The sequence below is a fragment of the Pseudonaja textilis genome, chromosome Z (genome assembly GCF_049901715.1).
Source record: "Pseudonaja textilis isolate UNSWEBS1 chromosome Z, rPseTex1.2, whole genome shotgun sequence".
Taxonomy (NCBI): domain Eukaryota; kingdom Metazoa; phylum Chordata; class Lepidosauria; order Squamata; family Elapidae; genus Pseudonaja; species Pseudonaja textilis.
Genome location: NC_142008.1, coordinates 105,922,155 through 105,940,990, shown reverse-complemented (window position 1 = coordinate 105,940,990; position 18,836 = coordinate 105,922,155). Strand labels below are relative to the sequence as shown.

Here is an 18,836-nt window from a genome sequence, read left to right as displayed (position 1 = left end):
CCAAATTGGATCTAGAGGTATTGGTTCTTGTAAATTTAGAAATTAATGGGGGGAAAGAGGAACTTTGGCTGGTGATCTTGAAATATAATAGGCAATTTTAAGCTGCTAAAAGGGTTGGATTTGAGGGAACCAGAAATCAACTGGATTGTTCCATGTTGAATTCAAAGATTTTGATTAATCAAAAATGGCTTGTCAAAAGTTAAAGAGAGAGATAGGTGAAACTGCATTCAAAGTTTTATGGTCAAAGAGGCTCAAATCCTGACAATGGGGGTGCCAATTTGCAGCTATCGATTATATTTTTCTCAATAGGGCATAGAGCTAGAATATACCAGTAGTTATAGAGGCAATTTGGTCTAAGGTTAATATACACCAGGCTAGAATGCAGGAAACTATGAGTTCAAGTCCAACCTTAGCCATGAAAGCCAGCTGTGTTAGTTTGGCAAATCATTCTCTCTCAGTCCAAATCAAATCATAAGGCTGTTGTAGTGGAAACAGGAAAAGGAATACGTGTTGGATATGTTTGCTACCTTGAATTATTTGTAAAAATAATAAAAGTGGGATACAAATAAATAAATAAATAAAAATATTGATATAGTAATGTACAAAATACTTGTAGCAAAAATGGCTGCCACTTTGCAATAGACTTTATAATATCTGTGAGAGAAAAAGTTTTAAAAAAATGACTACTATTAATCACACATAAAACCAGTGGACAATACCTTTCTATCTGTCCATCTGTCTTTCTTCAGATATTTGTGTCAATCTCCATGATTTGAAAAATTGATTGTTTTACTTTTTTTCTGTATTTGTTGATATATGTCATAGTGTTGAAACAAACAACATATTAAATTAAAATGTTGTCCAAGTTGGAAACTTTATTTTTAAGAGTTATCAGCAAGAAATTATTATTATGAGAATATTATAATTATGACTATTAACCTATGTCTTAGTCTCCCCCATTTTTGTTTGTTGTTTTTTATTTATTTAGAAACTCTAATTTTACTATAAACTGCAAAATTTGTGCACAGGCTATTCCCTCAGAATCAATAAGATTCTGATAGCTCATTCACAAATTATGGAAACTTATTCATTGTCTACTCATTAAATCAAAAGTATTTAAGCAAAGAAGATAACACTAACACTAATAACAACAACGATAACAACAATGACAGCAATGATGACAACAACAATAACAACAACAATAACAATAATAATGATAGTAATAACAACAACAACAATCATCATCATCATCATCATCATCATCATCATCATCCAGGACTGGGACAAAAAAGTCAAAGTAGAAGATTTGTGATTTGTCCATGTAATCCAAATCCCATGTAATCCAAACTTTTTGTACATGTGTTGAAAGACATTTCAGAGTCCCCTGTGAGATGTCCCTGGTTTAACATCTGGTAACATCATGATTCATAAGATATTTCCCATAAAATTTGCTAAAAGTGACTTTTCATTGCTAAATTCTATCTCCTCCTCTTCCTCCTCATCCTCTATAGCCTTAATATACCATGGTGGTATTTCATCTAAAAATAAACAAAACTACAAATATGATTATAAGATAAACAAAACAAATTTGATTTAAGTAATAATTGTATATTTGACCATTATTAACCATTTTAAAAATGTTCTTTGGATTATTTTTTAAGATATGCAAATATTGGATGATTGTTACCTGGATTATTTGGCTTTCTTTCTATATATTCTCTTTTACATCTGAGCCATTTGCGCAGTCTATATCACAGCTTTTTACATGAAACTCTGAAGTACTTAGCCAAGAGGGGGAAAGTAAGAAAAAAAACAAAAAACAAATATGCATTTGTCAAAGATATTTTAATTTTGAAACTGAAGTCAGTCCAGAAATTATCTTGTGCTACAATCAAAGCAGTCTGGAAGATGAGTACAATATTTGCTATATCGATTAAAGCACACCCACGCACTTTATGGCCCTGTCTACCTCATGATGGCAAAGGCAGGGTTAGGAAGTGGTGGGAGAGGTGGTACAGTGGTGGGAGCAGCAAAGGGTAGCAGAACAGCAGCCTTCCATAACAGTCCCACTTTCTCATATGGCCCTTGGAAAATTAATTACTGACCCTTGGTTTAAAAGCAGAATGAACAAAGCTTTAACCACATTTTCTAACACCAATGACTTCAAAAACAAACTAGGCTCCTGAGAAATGCCACCACCACCCCAGAGGATAATGACATAATTACATCCCATACATAAAACTCTTTTTACCTAGCACTCTAACATCAAAATAAATTGTGTAAAAAGCATTGAATATTGCTACAGATACGTGAGAAAAGAGTGTGGGTATTGTTCTCCTATTAGAAGCTCTGAAGTCTAAAAAGCCAAATGGAAAATGAATCTGGAGTCAGTGAATTTCTTTTGCATGGATTCCCTGATACTGAGGACCTATGGACAGTCCATATTGTTCTTTTTTTAATAATTTATTTGGTGGCACTTATTGAAAATATCATCATCATCACTGTCATTGTTTATAGCCATCAGCTGCATTTGCCCATGTACTTTTTTCTAGTCAATCTATCCTTGCAAGATCTTGGCTCCATCTCTGTCACAGTTCCCAAATCAATGCTGAATTCTTTGATGAACACAGAAGCAATTTCTTACTCTGGATGTCTCTGCCAGGTTTTCGCCCTTATTTTCTTTATGATGTCTCATTTCTTTCTCCTGTGTGTCATGGCCTATGATCGTTATGTAGCCATTTGCAACCCGCTGCATTATGAGACTATAATGAGCAAAAAAGCCTGTATCCAAATGGCAACTAGTGTCTGGATGGGTGGGCTGTCTTATTCTATGCTCCATACAGGAAATTTATTTTCTGTGAAGTTCTGTTCTAGAATCATCAATCAGTTCTTCTGTGAAATCCCTCAATTGCTCAAGATCTCTTGCTCTTACTCTTATGCTGCAGAAGAATGGGTACTCATCGTGGGTTCTTGTTTAGCATTCATTCTTTTTGTTCTAATTGTGTTTTCATATGTGAGGATTTTTATAGCAGTTTTGCAAATCCCATCTACTCAAGGGAAGCAAAAGGCCTTCTCTACTTCTTTACCTCATCTCCTAGTCATTTGTCTGTTTCTAATAAGTGGTAATTTTGCATACCTGAAACCTACATCCAGCACCCCATCAACATCAGACATCCTGATTTCAACATTTTATTGTGTGGTGCCACCGATCTTGAATCCATTGATCTACAGCATGAGGAACAAGGAACTTAAAATGGCATTCTGGAAGCTGATCTTCAAGGTTTTTTACAAGATCTGATCTAATTTTTTCAATTATGTTCATTTTAATAAATGCTTTAAATCGTTGCTTGAATACAACACTGGGCAGCTTACAACCAATAAACCTTAATTTAGGTAAAGATTATCATTTTCTTAGACCAGCAACTAACATTAAATCTTTGTGAAGCAACATAAAAAATACAGCAGAATGGTAATTGTGCTGTTAAATTTCATATTCCTCTTCTTTTAAAGGAGAAATTCATCCATTCATTATGATTTGTATTACTTATATTCTTTTTCAGAACTAATATAAATGTATAGAATCATAATGTTCCTGCCAATATATAGATTTATCTAAATATAATTTTATACAGGCTTTCTTAATTGCTTTTTTATTCAACAGATGCATTTTACTGTATCATTCCTAATAATTACATCTGTATATCGACTATTAAATCAAACATTATTAAATAAAAATGAAAAAGAAGTTTATGCACCAGCATGCAAAAAAGTTGCTTTCATGTATGTATAACCTTCTCTTTGAAATTATTTAAGAAACCTAGCTTAGGGATCTAATACAGAGCAGAACTTGATCTGGATAAATAGTATTTATGAAAGAGTACTGGTGAATGGCCAATATAGCGTTGAAGAAAATATTTGATCAGTCAAACATTTGTATTCATGCAATGTATACAAATTATAAAACTTTTTATTTAAATCAAGATCATATCTTGTATCATATAATAATGTGAAAAAGAAAATTTTCCTGGGATATGACTATAAAACTATACATCATCTAATTACATTAAGATAAGTAAATTAAACCTTATAAAAAAAAGTAATGAGCTTATATCTTATATAACCCACACTCTGATGTACGTTAGGAGGAGGATTATTGAGAAATTCATGTTAGAAATTTCATAACTATAGGCTTTCCTACTTCCTTAATGCAATTATTAAAATGAAATGCTAAATATTTTTATCCCCATATAAAATTTCTGTATATCAAAGTTAAAAAATATCTCTTATAGGTACCTGGGTACTCATCATTAATTGGTTCCAGGAGACATGATAAGTACCAAAAATGATGAGAACCAAGCACATTTTCCCATAAGGAATAATGTAGTGAGTTGCAAGGCAGCTGATACTGACAAGTTCTAGTTTGTGCATCAATTACCATACAAAGGATAAGTACTGGGACAAAATTTTCATGTCAAAATGTGTGGAGCACCAAATTCAATGAGCTTCAAAGCATGTGAGCATCAAGGTAGCACTATATTTGAAACATTGTGCACATTATACTATTTTTGATTCACCACAAATTTACCTTTGTGATGTTCGGCTTGTATGAATATACCAGTTAATTACATACATTTTTTTTTATAATTTTTTTTTTTTATTTTAACAAGACAACATAAACATACCACAAAAAACATAAAAATATCCTCCTTCTTCATGAATTTACATACAGTGCATCGATTGGTTTACCACTTTTTTTTGTGCATCCATTTCCTAGTCACTAATATAATTATATCACATAATAGCTCATATTATCAATCAATAATTGTATAACCTAATATCATCACTAAAAAAAATCATTTATCTATAATTTTGTTAATTCATATTTTAACGAGATAACTATAGTTTACTTAATTTATTTTGCAATAAATCATAAGATCATACCAAATCTATCTTGATAATGTTTTATAAAGATAATATCGAGAGAAAAAATTTTTTATGCTAAATCTGAATATTCTATTATTAAGTTTTATTATCTAACTATTGATAAAAAAGATCCCAAACTTCATAAAATTGTTTATCTTCTTGTTCTCTGATTTCAAATGTCAATTTACTCATTTCAGCACAATCCAATATTTTCTTAATAGTTTCTTCCTCTGATGGAATTTTCTCACTCTTCCAGTTCTTAGCAAATACAATCCTAGCCGCTGTTAATATATTTACAATCAAATACTTCAAATTTTTATTATATATATCAGGTAAGATTCCCAATAAAAAAATCTCTGGTTTCAAGTCTATATGTGTCTTTGTCATTTTTTCCAACCATATGCGAATTTTAGTCCAATATTTTCTAGCGTCCTCACAAGTCCACCACATATGGTAGTATGAGCCAGATATCTGATGACATTTCCAGCACTTTTCAGATTTATTCTTAAACATTCTTGCAATTCTTGTCGGGGGAAAATGCCACCTGTAAAACATCTTATACAAGTTTTCTTTATAAGCTGTTGACATTGTCATTTTATAATTTTGAGACCACAATTTTTCCCATTTCTCCAAATCAATCCCATATCCAAAATTCTTCCCCCAAACAATCATCGTTTCTTTAACTTGTTCCTCCTCTAATAAAATTTCCAACAAATAAGTGTATAATTTTTTAATCACTTTTTCATCAGTACCTTTCAAGATCCTGTCTAAATCAGTCAATTTATCATAAAATCCCTCTGCTTTAGAATCTATAAGATACCTTGAATGTATTTGCGCATATGAAAACCAATTCATCTTTATGCCTTGTTCTTCTAGTTTTTGCATTGTTTTAAGTTCACTCTTTTCATCCAATATTTCCCCATATCTAACTGTTTGTTCCTTCTCATATATTATAGGATAAGAAAAAGCTTCAGTAGTTGATAACCAGACTGGGATTTTCAAATAACATTTTCTCTTAATTTTCTCCCAATTCAACCATAAAGACTCTCTTATATAATGCCTTCTAAAATAGCCCTGTGATTTAGTTCCCTTATACCACAGAAAAACATGCCATCCCAGTAATAAATCATGCCCTTCTAGTGTCAACAATCTAGTCTTTCTTAATGTTATTCAATCTTTAACCCACATTAAATTTGCAGCTTGGTAATACAACTCCCAATTCGGAAGGCCAAAACCTCCTCTAATTCTAGCATCTTGCAGAAGTTTTAATTTTATTCTGGCTTTCTTACCTTGCCATATAAACTTCAACACAATTTTATTTAATTCTTCAAAGTAATCTTTACCAAGCCTGATTGGTATGGTTTGGAACAAATATAAAATTCTGGGTAAAATATTCATCTTGATTGTTGAAATTCTACCTATCAATGACAATTGTAGATTACATACATTTTTGATGACTATTCAGCTACTATTAATGAATACCAGTTTGGGCAACAGCACACTCCCCATGTTTGTGACCTCATTGGGAAAGAACTGTAGGAAATAACCAGGCTGAGTCTGAGGGCAGGGTCAAATGCATGAATCATAAGTCTGGATAGTGATCATCATCAATCCCTATGCCCCTGAAAAAGACTTAAGTACAGGTCCCCTTGAAGTCCTTTGACTCTTAGCCGGTGCCAATTTGCACTGACCATTAGTAATTTAAATTTTTTTATATAGGTTGCATGAAATAAACTTGCAATGTTTTTGAACCCTGTCCCAGCTCCTGGTTTCTTGCATCTGAAGAAACAAGCTGACCTGGCATGCATTACTGCAACCTTGCTCAGGCCAGAAGAGAAAAATTATCCTCTCAGAAATATGTCCAGCAGACTTAGGTTATGGCACCAGCAAAGGCCCCAGGGCAGGAGAGCAGGCATGGTTAGTGTTATCTGGGAATCTCTTCTAACCCTCATGCTGCACAAGTTTCTGGGTGTGAATTCTTATTCCTAAATATGGGCTCAAAGGATTATTTGGGAGTGTTGCTGCTGTATCAGCCTGTGTGCGCATAGCAACCTCCTGCCTAAGTTGTTGGAGGCCATTCAGGACAGGCAGTGGACTTCCTCAGGCTTAAGGACCTTAGGGATTTCCATCTGACATCCCTAGGTTTGACCTTAAGGTGGCCTGGGAATTCATGGCCATTATAGCAGCCATGGATCTATCCTAGGTCATCTAAGACCTGATATAGGACAGCGGTCACACTCTGAATATGATTTTCTTCTTGAAGCAGTGGCAACATGAACTGGTGGAGGATTTGGGTATCAGACCTTGGGAACCGAAGGCAGGACTTATTTGAATGGCCTACTCTCAACAACTAAAAGACTTCCTTGAATTCCAGAAAGAGCTCTGGATATCCTGGGGGGTCTCCTATGCAGACTTTTGGTCACAACCTGGAATCATAAAGCAGCTGAGTCACTGGACAGGACTGCACCAATGAGATGTCTCCTGGCACATCAATCCCAAAACTCCCAAGGATTACAGGGCCATGAAAAAGAAATTTGTTGAATAAAATGGGTTAAAAAAGTGATGGATAAACTCATTCATGTCTGTTTTCAGATTGAGACCAAGGTGGACCAGTTACATTGGAGATGGTTGGAGAGTAGGCTTGCCTGATTATCTAGGAACAGTTTGATCCTGTTCGACCTGAGGAAGTGGACTATGTTCTTAGGCTGTCAAGGCAATTACTTGCTTATTAGATATTTGTCCCTCCTGATTAGTGAAAGCCTTCTGGACAGTTGGATCCAGATGGTGATTAACACATTTCTGCAAAAGAGGGTGTTTTTGACACCATTTAAGGAGAACTTGGTCCACCCCTCTCCTCAAGAAATCATCATTTGACCCAACCTGTCTGAACAATTTTCCATCTTTCCTTTCTAGGTAAGACAATGGAAAAAGTGATTGGCACCAACTAAGAGTCAAAGGACTTCAATGGAAGCTGTAAATAGCCTGTCTTCATATGCAAAGATGGAGCCTAGCATAATATACAATGATTAAAAATACAGAGAAAACCACAACATGAAATAGGCAAGTGGACTATGCCTTTTTTCTCCCTTGAAAAGAAGGGATTTTTAGGAATGAGAGAAGATCTTTATGTAAAGTAACAATAATGAAGATAAGGACACCAACCTGAAGGGGAACATTAAAAAATTAGTGTTCCAATTTCAACTAGGAATAAATTGGAGCAAGTGAGCATAAGTAGCTGGGATTTTAGAGAAGAACTAATTAACAATATTGGAGCATCAACTGCCATTAATATGTAATATTCGATAATGATAACCAAAAATCTAAACACTTCCAAACATCAGCATGCAAAGGCTCCTATTAATTACGCGTTCATATTTTTAAAAAAGGTTGCAAATGATGACATAGCAATCATAGCAATGGCTATAAGAAGGGGAATATCATATCCTACAAAGAAGATAAAGAAAAGGATCTGAGCATCACATCCAGAAAAAGAGAGGAGGTCATATAAGCTTTATAAATAGTTTAAATGAAGGGGCCAAAATTGAAGAATAAATCCCATCTGGAATGAAGAGAGAAAGATTTATATTTTTTATCATTTTACTTATTTATTTCATTATCTCTGCCGAGTCTTTAAGTACATTTTAAAAATTTGTGATTATACAAATATATGGACATCTATCTACCTGTCTACATACATACATAGTTTCTCATCTTTTTACAGTTTTCTTTGATAATCTTTTCTATTTTATTTCAGTTCATTTCTTACTAATGGATCTTTTTATACAAATAAGAAAATAGAATATATAGATAAAAGGAAACATGAATAAAACCCTAAACATATTTTCCCACAGCTACATGGACTTACAGCTCTAAAATAAACTAGGCTTTTGAGAAATCAGCCTCCTGAGGATAATTACAAATGTCCTACAGGTAAACCTCTAGTTTTAAACTAGCACTCCCAGATTAAAGGAACTTCTTTGAATAGCATGTCATTCCCTCTTGATTACTGCCACAGATACATGAGAAAAGGACCTTACATTTGATTTCCTGTTACAAATTCTGAAATCTAAAAAGCTGAATGGAAAATAAATCTAGAGTCAATGAATTCCTTCTGCATGGATTCCCTGATACCGAGGAGCTACGGATAGTCCACATAATTGTTTTTTCAATAATTTATTTAGTAGCCCTCATTGAAAATCTCATCATCATCACTGTCATTGTTTATAGCCATCAGCTACATTCACCCATGTATTTTTTTCTAGTCAATCTATCCTTGCAAGATCTTGGCTCCATCTCTGTCACGGTTCCCAAGTCAATGCTGAATTCCTTGATGAACACAGAAGTCATTTCTTACTCTGGATGTCTCTGTCAAGTTTTCTTCCTTGTTTTCTTCATGCTGTCTCACTTCTTTCTCCTAGGTGTCATGGCCTATGATCGTTACATAGCCATCTGCAATCCATTGCATTATGAGACTATACTGAGAAAAACTGTCTGCATTCAAATGGCAACTAGTGTATGGATGGGTGGCCTTTTCTATGCAATACTTTATACAGGAAACTTATTTACAGTGAACTTCGGTTCCAGAATCATTAATCAATTCTTTTGTGAAATCCCTCAGCTGCTCAAGATCTCTTGCTGTGACTCATATGGTGCAGTAGTCTGGGCTCTAACCTTTGGTTCTACTTTAGCTTTTTTCTATTTTGCTGTAATTACTTTTTCTTATGTTCAGATCTTCAGAGAAGTGTTGAGGATCCGATCTACCCATGGAAAGCATAAGGCCTTCTCTACTTGCTTACCTCACCTCCTAGTCATTTGTCTATTTCTGATAAGTGGCAATTTTGCATACCTGAGACCCATATCTAGCTCACCATCACCATCAGATATCCTGGTTTCTATGTTTTACTGTGTAGTGCCCCCAGTCATGAATCCACTGATCTACACTATGAGGAACAAAGAACTTAAAATGGCATTCAGGAAGCTGATAATCAATATTTCTTTCAAGAACCTGCCAAATATTTCTCAGTTTGTGTAGTTTAATAAATACTTTAAATAGTTTGACCATTTAGTTACAATAAGTAAAGTGATCCATCTTTTGATAAATTAAATGGGATTGAATTAGTGTGTTAGGCTTTATCTTTTTGAAATTGAAAAAAAAAACCTACAATGATGTTATATAGCCTTGGTTTTGGCATTTTTTACAGCCCTAGGCAGCTTAGATTCTACAAGCATTAATTTAGTTAAAAATATTATTGTCTTAGATTAGTATTTAAGATTAAATCCTTGTGATACTACATAAAGGAATACATCTGAATACCAACTGTGTTGTTAAATTTCATACACTTTTTCTCTAAAGGAGAAATGAATCTATATCTTATTTATACCATATAGTAAACATGAATGGAAAAAATCAGATTATATTGTTGTAGGTAGATGCATTTATTTAAATATAAATTTAATTCTGGCTTTCTTAATTCCTTGATATAGGTACAACAATTATGCAAACTTTCTTATTGGCAATTAAAACCAGCATGCTATAAGTTTGTATTAATATCCCCATAATATTTTAATCTGTTTTATTTAATTATTTCTAATTATATGTTCCCACCAGTTGTTCATTGTATGATCATTCTCATCTTTCTTTGTTATTCTTAATTTTTAAAAATACAGTTCAAGCATGCTATAAGTTTGTATTCATATCCATATAATATTTTAATCTGTTTTATTTTATTATTTCTAATTATATGTTCCCACCAGTTGCTCATTGTATGATCATTCTCATCTTTCTTTGTTATTCTTAATTTTTAAAAATACAGTTCAATTTTATCTAGTAAATCTTTTAGGAAAAGACAAGCATTATCAGCCTGAAGCTATACATGTCTATAGATAGATGGTCAGATACATAGATAGCATAAATTTTCACTATAAAAAATCATTTAAAAGATCAGCTTAGATAATATACTATGCAGACATTTGTATGACATTGATGGTACATAAATACATTATTTAAATATTCAACAAATTACAGAGGGTAGTTATTTTATTTTGAGCAAAAAACAATGCACATTTGATTGGTAAAAGTATGAAAATATACATTCTACTTTTGGTCTTCATATATTTTATTTTTAGATTCTACTTTCAAGATATTCCATATCTTTGTCCTTTTGCTTTACATAAATAGACTGATATCAAATCAGATTTAATAGCTTCCATCTCTAGGGAATTTCTGTTTAATTGGATTTATTTTAGCAGTAAAGCCTGGCTGTGTAAAATATGCTCTAAACTATGAGAACAACTTAAAATAATTTCTTTCTTTTTTTTACTTTTTAAATGTGCAATGGAGATGCAAGGTGTGGAGTAGCTATGAATCAACAGAAAAAAAATGTGTGGCAGCCTGCCGTACACATTGCTTTGTAACATTTGTTACATTACACCCAAACAGATAGATACTCTGTTCCTTTCAGTTTTTCAGAAAAAGCCTGTGATCACAATGAATAATAGTCTTTCCTCTGATCTTCCTTCTCCTGTAAAGAAAGGAGATACACAGAGTTGACAAAGGAGATTGAGTGTGAAGAAAATAATAGATACATTTTATCAAACAACAATGTGAAGAGGAAGAATGGAGGTTATTAAGAATCAGTAACCTAAAATGATTGTAGGCAGCTTTGGTTTTTGTAAATTTGGAAATTAGGGAAAGAAGGAAAGAAAGGAATGGGTAATTTTAAGTTGCTAAACAGATTTGGTTTGAGGGAATGATTCAGGTTGCGTTTCAGAGAAGATGGCCAAAAGATTACAGGTTTAACAGTGAACCCAAACCTGGCAAATCTGAGAAGCACAATGAGATCTTTTTACTAATACAAATAGTTTGTAAGACCATGAAGTCACCTGAAGGTGAAGGAACTATATTCTACAAGTCAAAGGGACTCAAAGCCTGAAAAAGTGCTATGTAGAGCAATTGTTCCCTGCTTTTTTCTTCAGTTGGTCTAAGACAGCAATTCTCAACCTTTTCTTCACCACACACCACTTCAAGTACCTTTTGTGGCCACAGACCATGGCCATGAACCATCAAGACCTAACTCAAGATTTATATTATAGCATTTTTTAAAGATTTTGTAGACTTCCGATACTGATATCCCAGGGGTCCCCTGACAACAGGTTGAGAAACATTGGTCTAAGGAATAGAATCTAAGGATACAAATAGAGATATAGAAATAGTAATAAGGAAAAACACCTCTACCAAAAATGCTGCCACTTTAAAATAGACTTTATAATATCTGTGAGACAAAAATGATAAGAAAAAGTGGATTGATTACTATTATGAGGCATAAAGCTAATGGAGAGGACACTCATTTATCTTAACATTGAAGAAGAGTTTTGTTTCTTCCTCAGTTTCCCATAAAAAATAACCCACAGGCTTTGGTACTGAACTTCCTTCTTAATTAGATTTTTAGTCTAAAATGTTAATACTTTTCATCAGGTATAATGATTACGTCTTAGAATAGAAATATGTTTGCCACTATTATGTAGATCATCTATTTATTAACAAAGCTGTGTACTTTTCATTTAGCATTAAATATTTGAAACACCAGGACACACTATGCTATTTTTAATTAAATACCATTTTAACTTCGTAATGTCCAAGTTATATCAATATGTCAGTTAACAACACAGTTAAATTATTTGATTATTTAAAAAGTATATTATTAATAAAAACATAAAAGTAAAGGGGATACTAATACCAGAATGTTTAAAGAAAGTACATAGAAGCAACTTATCTAATACAGTTTATATTTATGAATGAATTGACAACATGCAATATATGGAAAATGGCTAAAACAGTCAATCAGACAAAGTTCCTTACACATCACTGTGTAAGCAAAGAAAAATAAATGTTCCAATAAAGCAATAAGCAATCTAAGAGTCTCCCCAACAGCATCAGATATCCTGATGTCTATGTTTTACTGTATTGTGCCACCAGTCTTGAATCCACTGATCTGCAATATGAGGAACAAGAAATTCACGATGGCATTCTGGAAGCTGATCTTCAAGATTTCTTCAATATCTGACCAAATTTTATCAATTTGGTGTATTTTAATAAATGCTTTAAATTAATGCTTGAATAAAATAATGGAAAACTTAACAACAAATATTTATTTAAGTATAGATTATTATTCTCTCAAATCAGCATCTAGCTGCTGAATGCTTTTAAACTTTCATACTCCTGTTCAATTAAAGGAGAAATGTATCTGTTCATCATTAATTATATTTTATTGCAGAAGTAAAGGAAATGTATGGAATGGTTATGTTCTGATGCAGACATATCAAACACAAGGCTGCCCCGACAGGCTGAATCACATGCCCCCTCCCTGATACCTCTGCCTTTGTCCCACCATTTGTTTTTATTTGCTCATAGCCACTGCATCTGGGACAGAGCAGTCAGCCATGTGGTCACCTTGTAAGCTGAGTCATGTGACTCCTCCTGCACCTATACTCTTGCCTGCTACTGGTCCTGCCATCACAGGGCTCACCTCCACCATCCAAATCTCCTTCTCCAGCTCCACCATACGTGGGATGAATCTCCTTCCTACTGCCCCACCCAGGATGGGAAGGGTGGGAGCCTCTGTATCCAAGGAGAAGCCAGGACTCCCCTCCCCATTCTGCCCCACCTGAGCCCAGCCACAGAGCTATACCATGCACCCTCTACTCATGCACCTCTGGCCCCTGCAGCCAGGCCAATATCCCGCCACTTGCCTCTTCCCTCATCTCATAGCAACAGCAATGGCAGCATCAGCTCCCTCTAGCAGGAGCCCCATTGTACATCATTTTCCCCAAGTCTGGAAATCCCAGCCCACACAAGGAGAGCAAGCACAGAGACAGCAGCCTTGAGGAGGAGGCAAGCATGGCCAGGTGTTACCTTGAGGAAGCAGGACTGGGCCATAAGATTCTGGTGCTTCAGGAGCTCAAGGGCTGGGTGCCTGTCACCCAGAGCCCCTGGCAGATTTTCATGCAGCATGAGAGAGTCAGTGATGCTCCTCCAGTGGTCAGGACCCAGTACCCACTCTAGCCCTGACCCCCAATACAAGTGATGTTGAATTGGCCACTCCCCTGCAGTCCCCCCCAGTCGGCCATGACCACCAGGCCACACCAACCCAGGACTCCAAGGCATCCACAATCCTGATGCCCTCAATGAAATCCAGTTTGACACCCTTTCAAACTACCTATCATCTTTCATAAGCTACCTTGTATATTAGAAAGTTAATATGGAAATACAATTAATACTGCTAATTTTACCACCATCAATACTACCATCATTATTAGTACTAGTACTAGCAATGGATTGATGCATTCAATTTTGGTCACCACAATATAAAAAAGTTGTTGAGACTCTGGAAAGAGCGCCGAGAAGAGCAACATAAATTCTTTGGGACAATGGTGGGATTCAATTTTTTTTACTACTGGTTTGTGGATGTGGCTTGGTGGGCGTGGCAGGGGAAGGATACTGTAAAATCTCCAGTCAGAGGGGGTATTTGCCGGTTCTCTGAACTACTCAAAATTTCCACTACCAGTTCTCCAGAAATAGAGACTAAACATATAAAGAAGACTAAACATATAAAGAATCATTGCAAGAATTGAGTATGCTTAGTTTAATGGAAAGAAGGACTAGAGGCAACATGATATAATGCCCTGATATTTGAAGAACTCCTACAAAGATGGGGTCAAACTATTTTCCAAAACATCAAAAGACAAGATAAGAAACAATGCATGGAAACTAACCAAGGGTAGAAGCATCCCAGAACTAAGAAGAAATTTCCTAACAGTCACATCAATAATCAATGGAACAGCTTGCCTTCAGAAGTTGTGGGTGCTCCATCATTGGAGGCTTTCAAAAGAGACTGGACAACCATTTGTCATGGTGGTTAATGTTAAATTTGTCATTTGTCACAAACGATGTAGGCTCTCTTGCTTGAGCAGGAGTTTGGTCTCTAGAAGACCTCCGAGGTACCTTCAAAATTATTATTCCATGTTCTATTTTGTAGTGTTACCACTATTTTAAACAATGGAAAGACACAATGCTTTATCTTTATTTTCCTGAAGAGATTATTAAATCAAATGTATTAAATCCATTCAGGTTTTACTACATAAATACCATATATTTATATCCAACATACTATGTTTAAAGTTTTGTCATTCCATGGCACTATTACCTTTTCTATTATTGTAGAAATATTTCAGTGCTATATAGTACCCAATAAACAATACTTAGTTCATTAATAGTTCAAATAAATATATAATAAGCAGCCTCATATTCTGTAATACTTATAGAAAAAAGGCTTTTTAAAATAGAAGGATTGTGTTGTATTCCATGTTTCTTCTACCTTTTCATTGAATCAAAACAGCAAATAGTTAAAAGACTTCAATGTACTGTATTACTGAAACTCTGATTTTCAACTAAGGGAGTTTTTTTTTCCTTATGCAGGGTATGCTTTAGTTTATATTATGTGTTTCTCAGTATATAATATACGCATTCCTCAGGATAATTTACAATGATACAGAATGATTCAAAATAATACTATCTGCTAGAATAAATGAAAAATAGTGTAAGAGGAGGAGGAGGATAAACTGCCAGCACCTTTATTCAGTTTTTAGTCTAAACAACAGAAAAATATTTGTTTCTTATATTTTGATTAATTGCTTTTTCATTATAGCTAATGTTTATTCAATAATTTGCCTCTGTTGATTTTAATTCAGTGAGCTACAGAAATATTTTTTAATAATCACACAGTATATATAGGCCCCCAATTCAGATTGTAAATATGCCATAGAAGAAAGTATACCTAACCTAATATTTTTTTATTTATTTCAAGCATTCCTTCTTAATATTGAACCAGAAACATATGCTAATATTTTAAATGAAAACACTTCCACAGGAACAGATAACAGACAAAGAGAGATTCAACCTGGAAAAAAGGAAAAACTTTCTGACAGTGAGAACAATAAACCAATGGAACAACTTGCCCTTGGAAGTTGTGGGAGCGCCATCACTTGAGACCTTCAAGAAGAGATTGGACTGTCATTTGTCAGAAATGATGTAGGGTCTCCTGCTTGGGTGGGAGGTTGGACTAGATGATCTACAAGATCCCTTCTAACTCTGATTATCTGTTATCTGGATTTTTTTTTAAATGCTGTGGAAATGGGCAGAAAAAGACTGTTAAATTGTAGATCAGAATATGCAAATTGTTTTTCCCTACATACTTTAGATGTTTCTCACTGTATTTGTGAATGTGTTTAAAAGTAATAAGCATAATATTATTTATTCATCCTATTTGTAGACATTTTTGGACATAATTTATTCTTTTGAGGATGTGAAACCTCTAGCTTGTTTATTATATATTAACTTTTATGCTGCATTTATCACTGATGTAACTCTAAACTGTTTATATTACAGGGATAATACACACACACACACACGGAGAGAGAGAGAGAAAGAGAGAGAGAGAGAGAGAGAGAGAGAGAGACTGAAAATGATGATAAATACAGATTTGTCATAATTATAAAAATGCAAAATGTGCTATTAAGGAGGAAATCACTTCATACTGCTACAGATTCCACTGAAAGAGCCAAGATTTATTTCATCTGATAAATCACAAAATAACATAAATAACAGTATTAAGATCTCAACAGGACAGAAGAGAGAACTGTGTAAAGGAAATCTTAACCCCTTTATGAAAAATATACTTCTTTATTGCCTCCCTTCCCCAAGATTCATTCCTTGATTTTAATCAAGAACTATCCATGAAATTATTATTCTTTATCACCTCTAATCAAAGTTAAATACTCTGTTACAGGTTAGGCATACATAATTCCATCACTTTGTGTTGGGATTTTTTTTGTGGGGGGGGACACAAATTAAAAATTAAGTGGAACAGTATGTTAATTAGGATTAGAATGAAAGTTAGGGTTGAATTATTTTTATCAAATAGTTCAAACAACTAAAAGTATGATTCTTAAATCAAAGATTATTTCATTTCCAATGGCAGAATAAAATCATTTCAAATGGTTTTGTTTATTTCCAGGATGAATTTAGAAAATTAGACATTAAAGATTTGTGATGTAGACTTGTGATTTTTAAAATATTTATCTTTCTTCCTAGGTAGTGGGAGAAAAGAACTCATACAACATTTTTAGGTCACTGATACAAGAACTTGTAGGAGTCCATAACGTTATAGTAGTGGAATAGCTCTTGTAATACAAGCAATATTTTAACTCTAATAAGGGTCCAAATAACTGAGAGGATATAGGGCATTGAGATATGTCCTCTCTGAAGAAAAAATATTCTATTTGGGGGAAATATGGAGAGATAGAGATAAAGATAAAGAGAGGGGGGGGAGGAGGGAGGGAGAGAGGGAGAGAGAGAGGGGTGGTGGTGTTTTTTTTGAAAGGCAACTGTTTTTCCTGAAGATGTTTCACTTCTTATCCAAGAAGCTTCTTCAGTTCACAACCATGAAGTGGATAACTTAGAAGCTCCATATATGAAGAGAGTGTGTGTGGGCATTTGTGTACACTCACTCACACACATATACACCCATATAAACATAAGACACACAGATACACACATTTATATACATATATGCATAAAGAGAGGTGTTTATTTCAAGCTTGCACACCACTCCAGAAAATTAATAAGATTTTATGAAATATCTATGCATGTCTTGCAGTTATCACTGAAATTAAATTTGACATCAGTTTCCTAATATAGAAGATACATAATGACAGATTCATAGCTACACCTACATAAACAAAATATTCTTAGAAGAATCTCAGAAATGTAACAGTTTTGATAGAGCATTTTTAATTTCTTTATTTCTCAAGCTATAAATCAATGGATTTAGCAAGGATGGAATAATGGAGTATGTTATAGTGATTGCCAAATCCAGATGGGAAGGTTTCTGAGGTGGGCTTCTAAGATAAGCAAAGCACACAACAGTTGCAAAAACAGAGAAAACAGTGACATGTGGTAGACAGGTGGACAATGCCTTTTTCCTCGCTTGAACAGAAAGAATTCTCAGGACAGCAGAGAAGATTTGCACATAGGTAGCAACAATGAAGATAAGGATGCCAACCACAACTAGAGAACTAAAAATTAGAGCTCCAATTTCAGCTAGGAATAAATCAGAGCAAGCCAGCTTAAGTAACTGTGGGATTTCACAGAAGAATTGATTGACAACATTGGAACAGAAAGGTGATGCAAAAGTGCCACCAGTATGTAACCCTCCATAGAGGAAACCAGCAATCCATACACTTCCAACCATTTGCATGCAAACTCTTCTATTCATTATCAGTTCATATTGCAAAGGGTTGCAGATAGCAACATAGCGATCATAGGCCATGACTGTAAGAAGGGCAACATCACATCCTACAAAGGAGATAAAGAAAAGGACCTGAGCAATGCATCCAGAATAAGAAATGCATCTATTGTTCAACACATAATTGAGCATAATTTTTGGGATTAGAACTGAGACAGAAGCAATGTCCTGGATAGCCAAATTCATTAGAAAGAAGTACATGGGTGTGTGGAGATGGTCATCAAAAACCACTGCAGAGATGATAAGACGATTCCCTGTTAAAATTGCTAAATATGAAGTCAGAAATAAACAGAAATGTGCAATTTGCAGTTCTTGTGTTGCTGAGAATTTCAAGGAGCAGAAATTCAAAGATGAATGATTTATTTTCCATTTCTTAAAATTCATTACCAAGAGTGATTGAATCAACTGCAAGAAAACAAAAAGATAAATATTAAAATCACAATCTCTTATAAAATAACAATTGCATTTGTACATGAATACTTCTGATGATGGAGGAAACATGAAAAAAGTTATAAAATGTGTACTGGAGGTTGATTTTCAAAGAATGTTTTC

At 34.2% G+C, this 18,836-nt stretch overlaps 3 protein-coding genes and 1 long non-coding RNA gene across 4 annotated transcripts in view; 3 read left to right on the top strand and 1 right to left on the bottom strand.

Annotated features, from left to right (window-relative positions):
- LOC148124208 (uncharacterized) overlaps positions 1 to 18,836 on the top strand; it is a 465,649-nt gene that overhangs the window by 217,914 nt on the left and 228,899 nt on the right. The gene's annotated exons all lie outside the window — the stretch shown is intronic.
- LOC113448537 (olfactory receptor 14A16-like) lies at positions 2,369 to 3,298 on the top strand. Its single transcript, XM_026719251.1, has one exon. The coding sequence runs from the start codon at positions 2,369 to 2,371 to the stop codon at positions 3,296 to 3,298; it is 930 nt and encodes a 309-aa protein (XP_026575036.1).
- Positions 9,002 to 9,955, top strand: LOC113448536 (olfactory receptor 14A16-like). The gene has a single exon (XM_026719250.1). The coding sequence runs from the start codon at positions 9,002 to 9,004 to the stop codon at positions 9,953 to 9,955; it is 954 nt and encodes a 317-aa protein (XP_026575035.1).
- Positions 17,739 to 18,654, bottom strand: LOC113448512 (olfactory receptor 14C36-like). The gene has a single exon (XM_087917856.1). It carries the CDS (start codon positions 18,483 to 18,485, stop codon positions 17,739 to 17,741), a length of 747 nt encoding a protein of 248 aa, XP_087773982.1. The 5' UTR covers positions 18,486 to 18,654.

Bases quoted from the DNA above. Each gene is read 5' to 3' on its own strand.
- LOC113448537 (XM_026719251.1), top strand. From the start codon at position 2,369: ATGGAAAATGAATCTGGAGTCAGTGAATTTCTTTTGCATGGATTCCCT.
- LOC113448536 (XM_026719250.1), top strand. From the start codon at position 9,002: ATGGAAAATAAATCTAGAGTCAATGAATTCCTTCTGCATGGATTCCCT.
- LOC113448512 (XM_087917856.1), bottom strand. From the start codon at position 18,485: ATGTACTTCTTTCTAATGAATTTGGCTATCCAGGACATTGCTTCTGTC.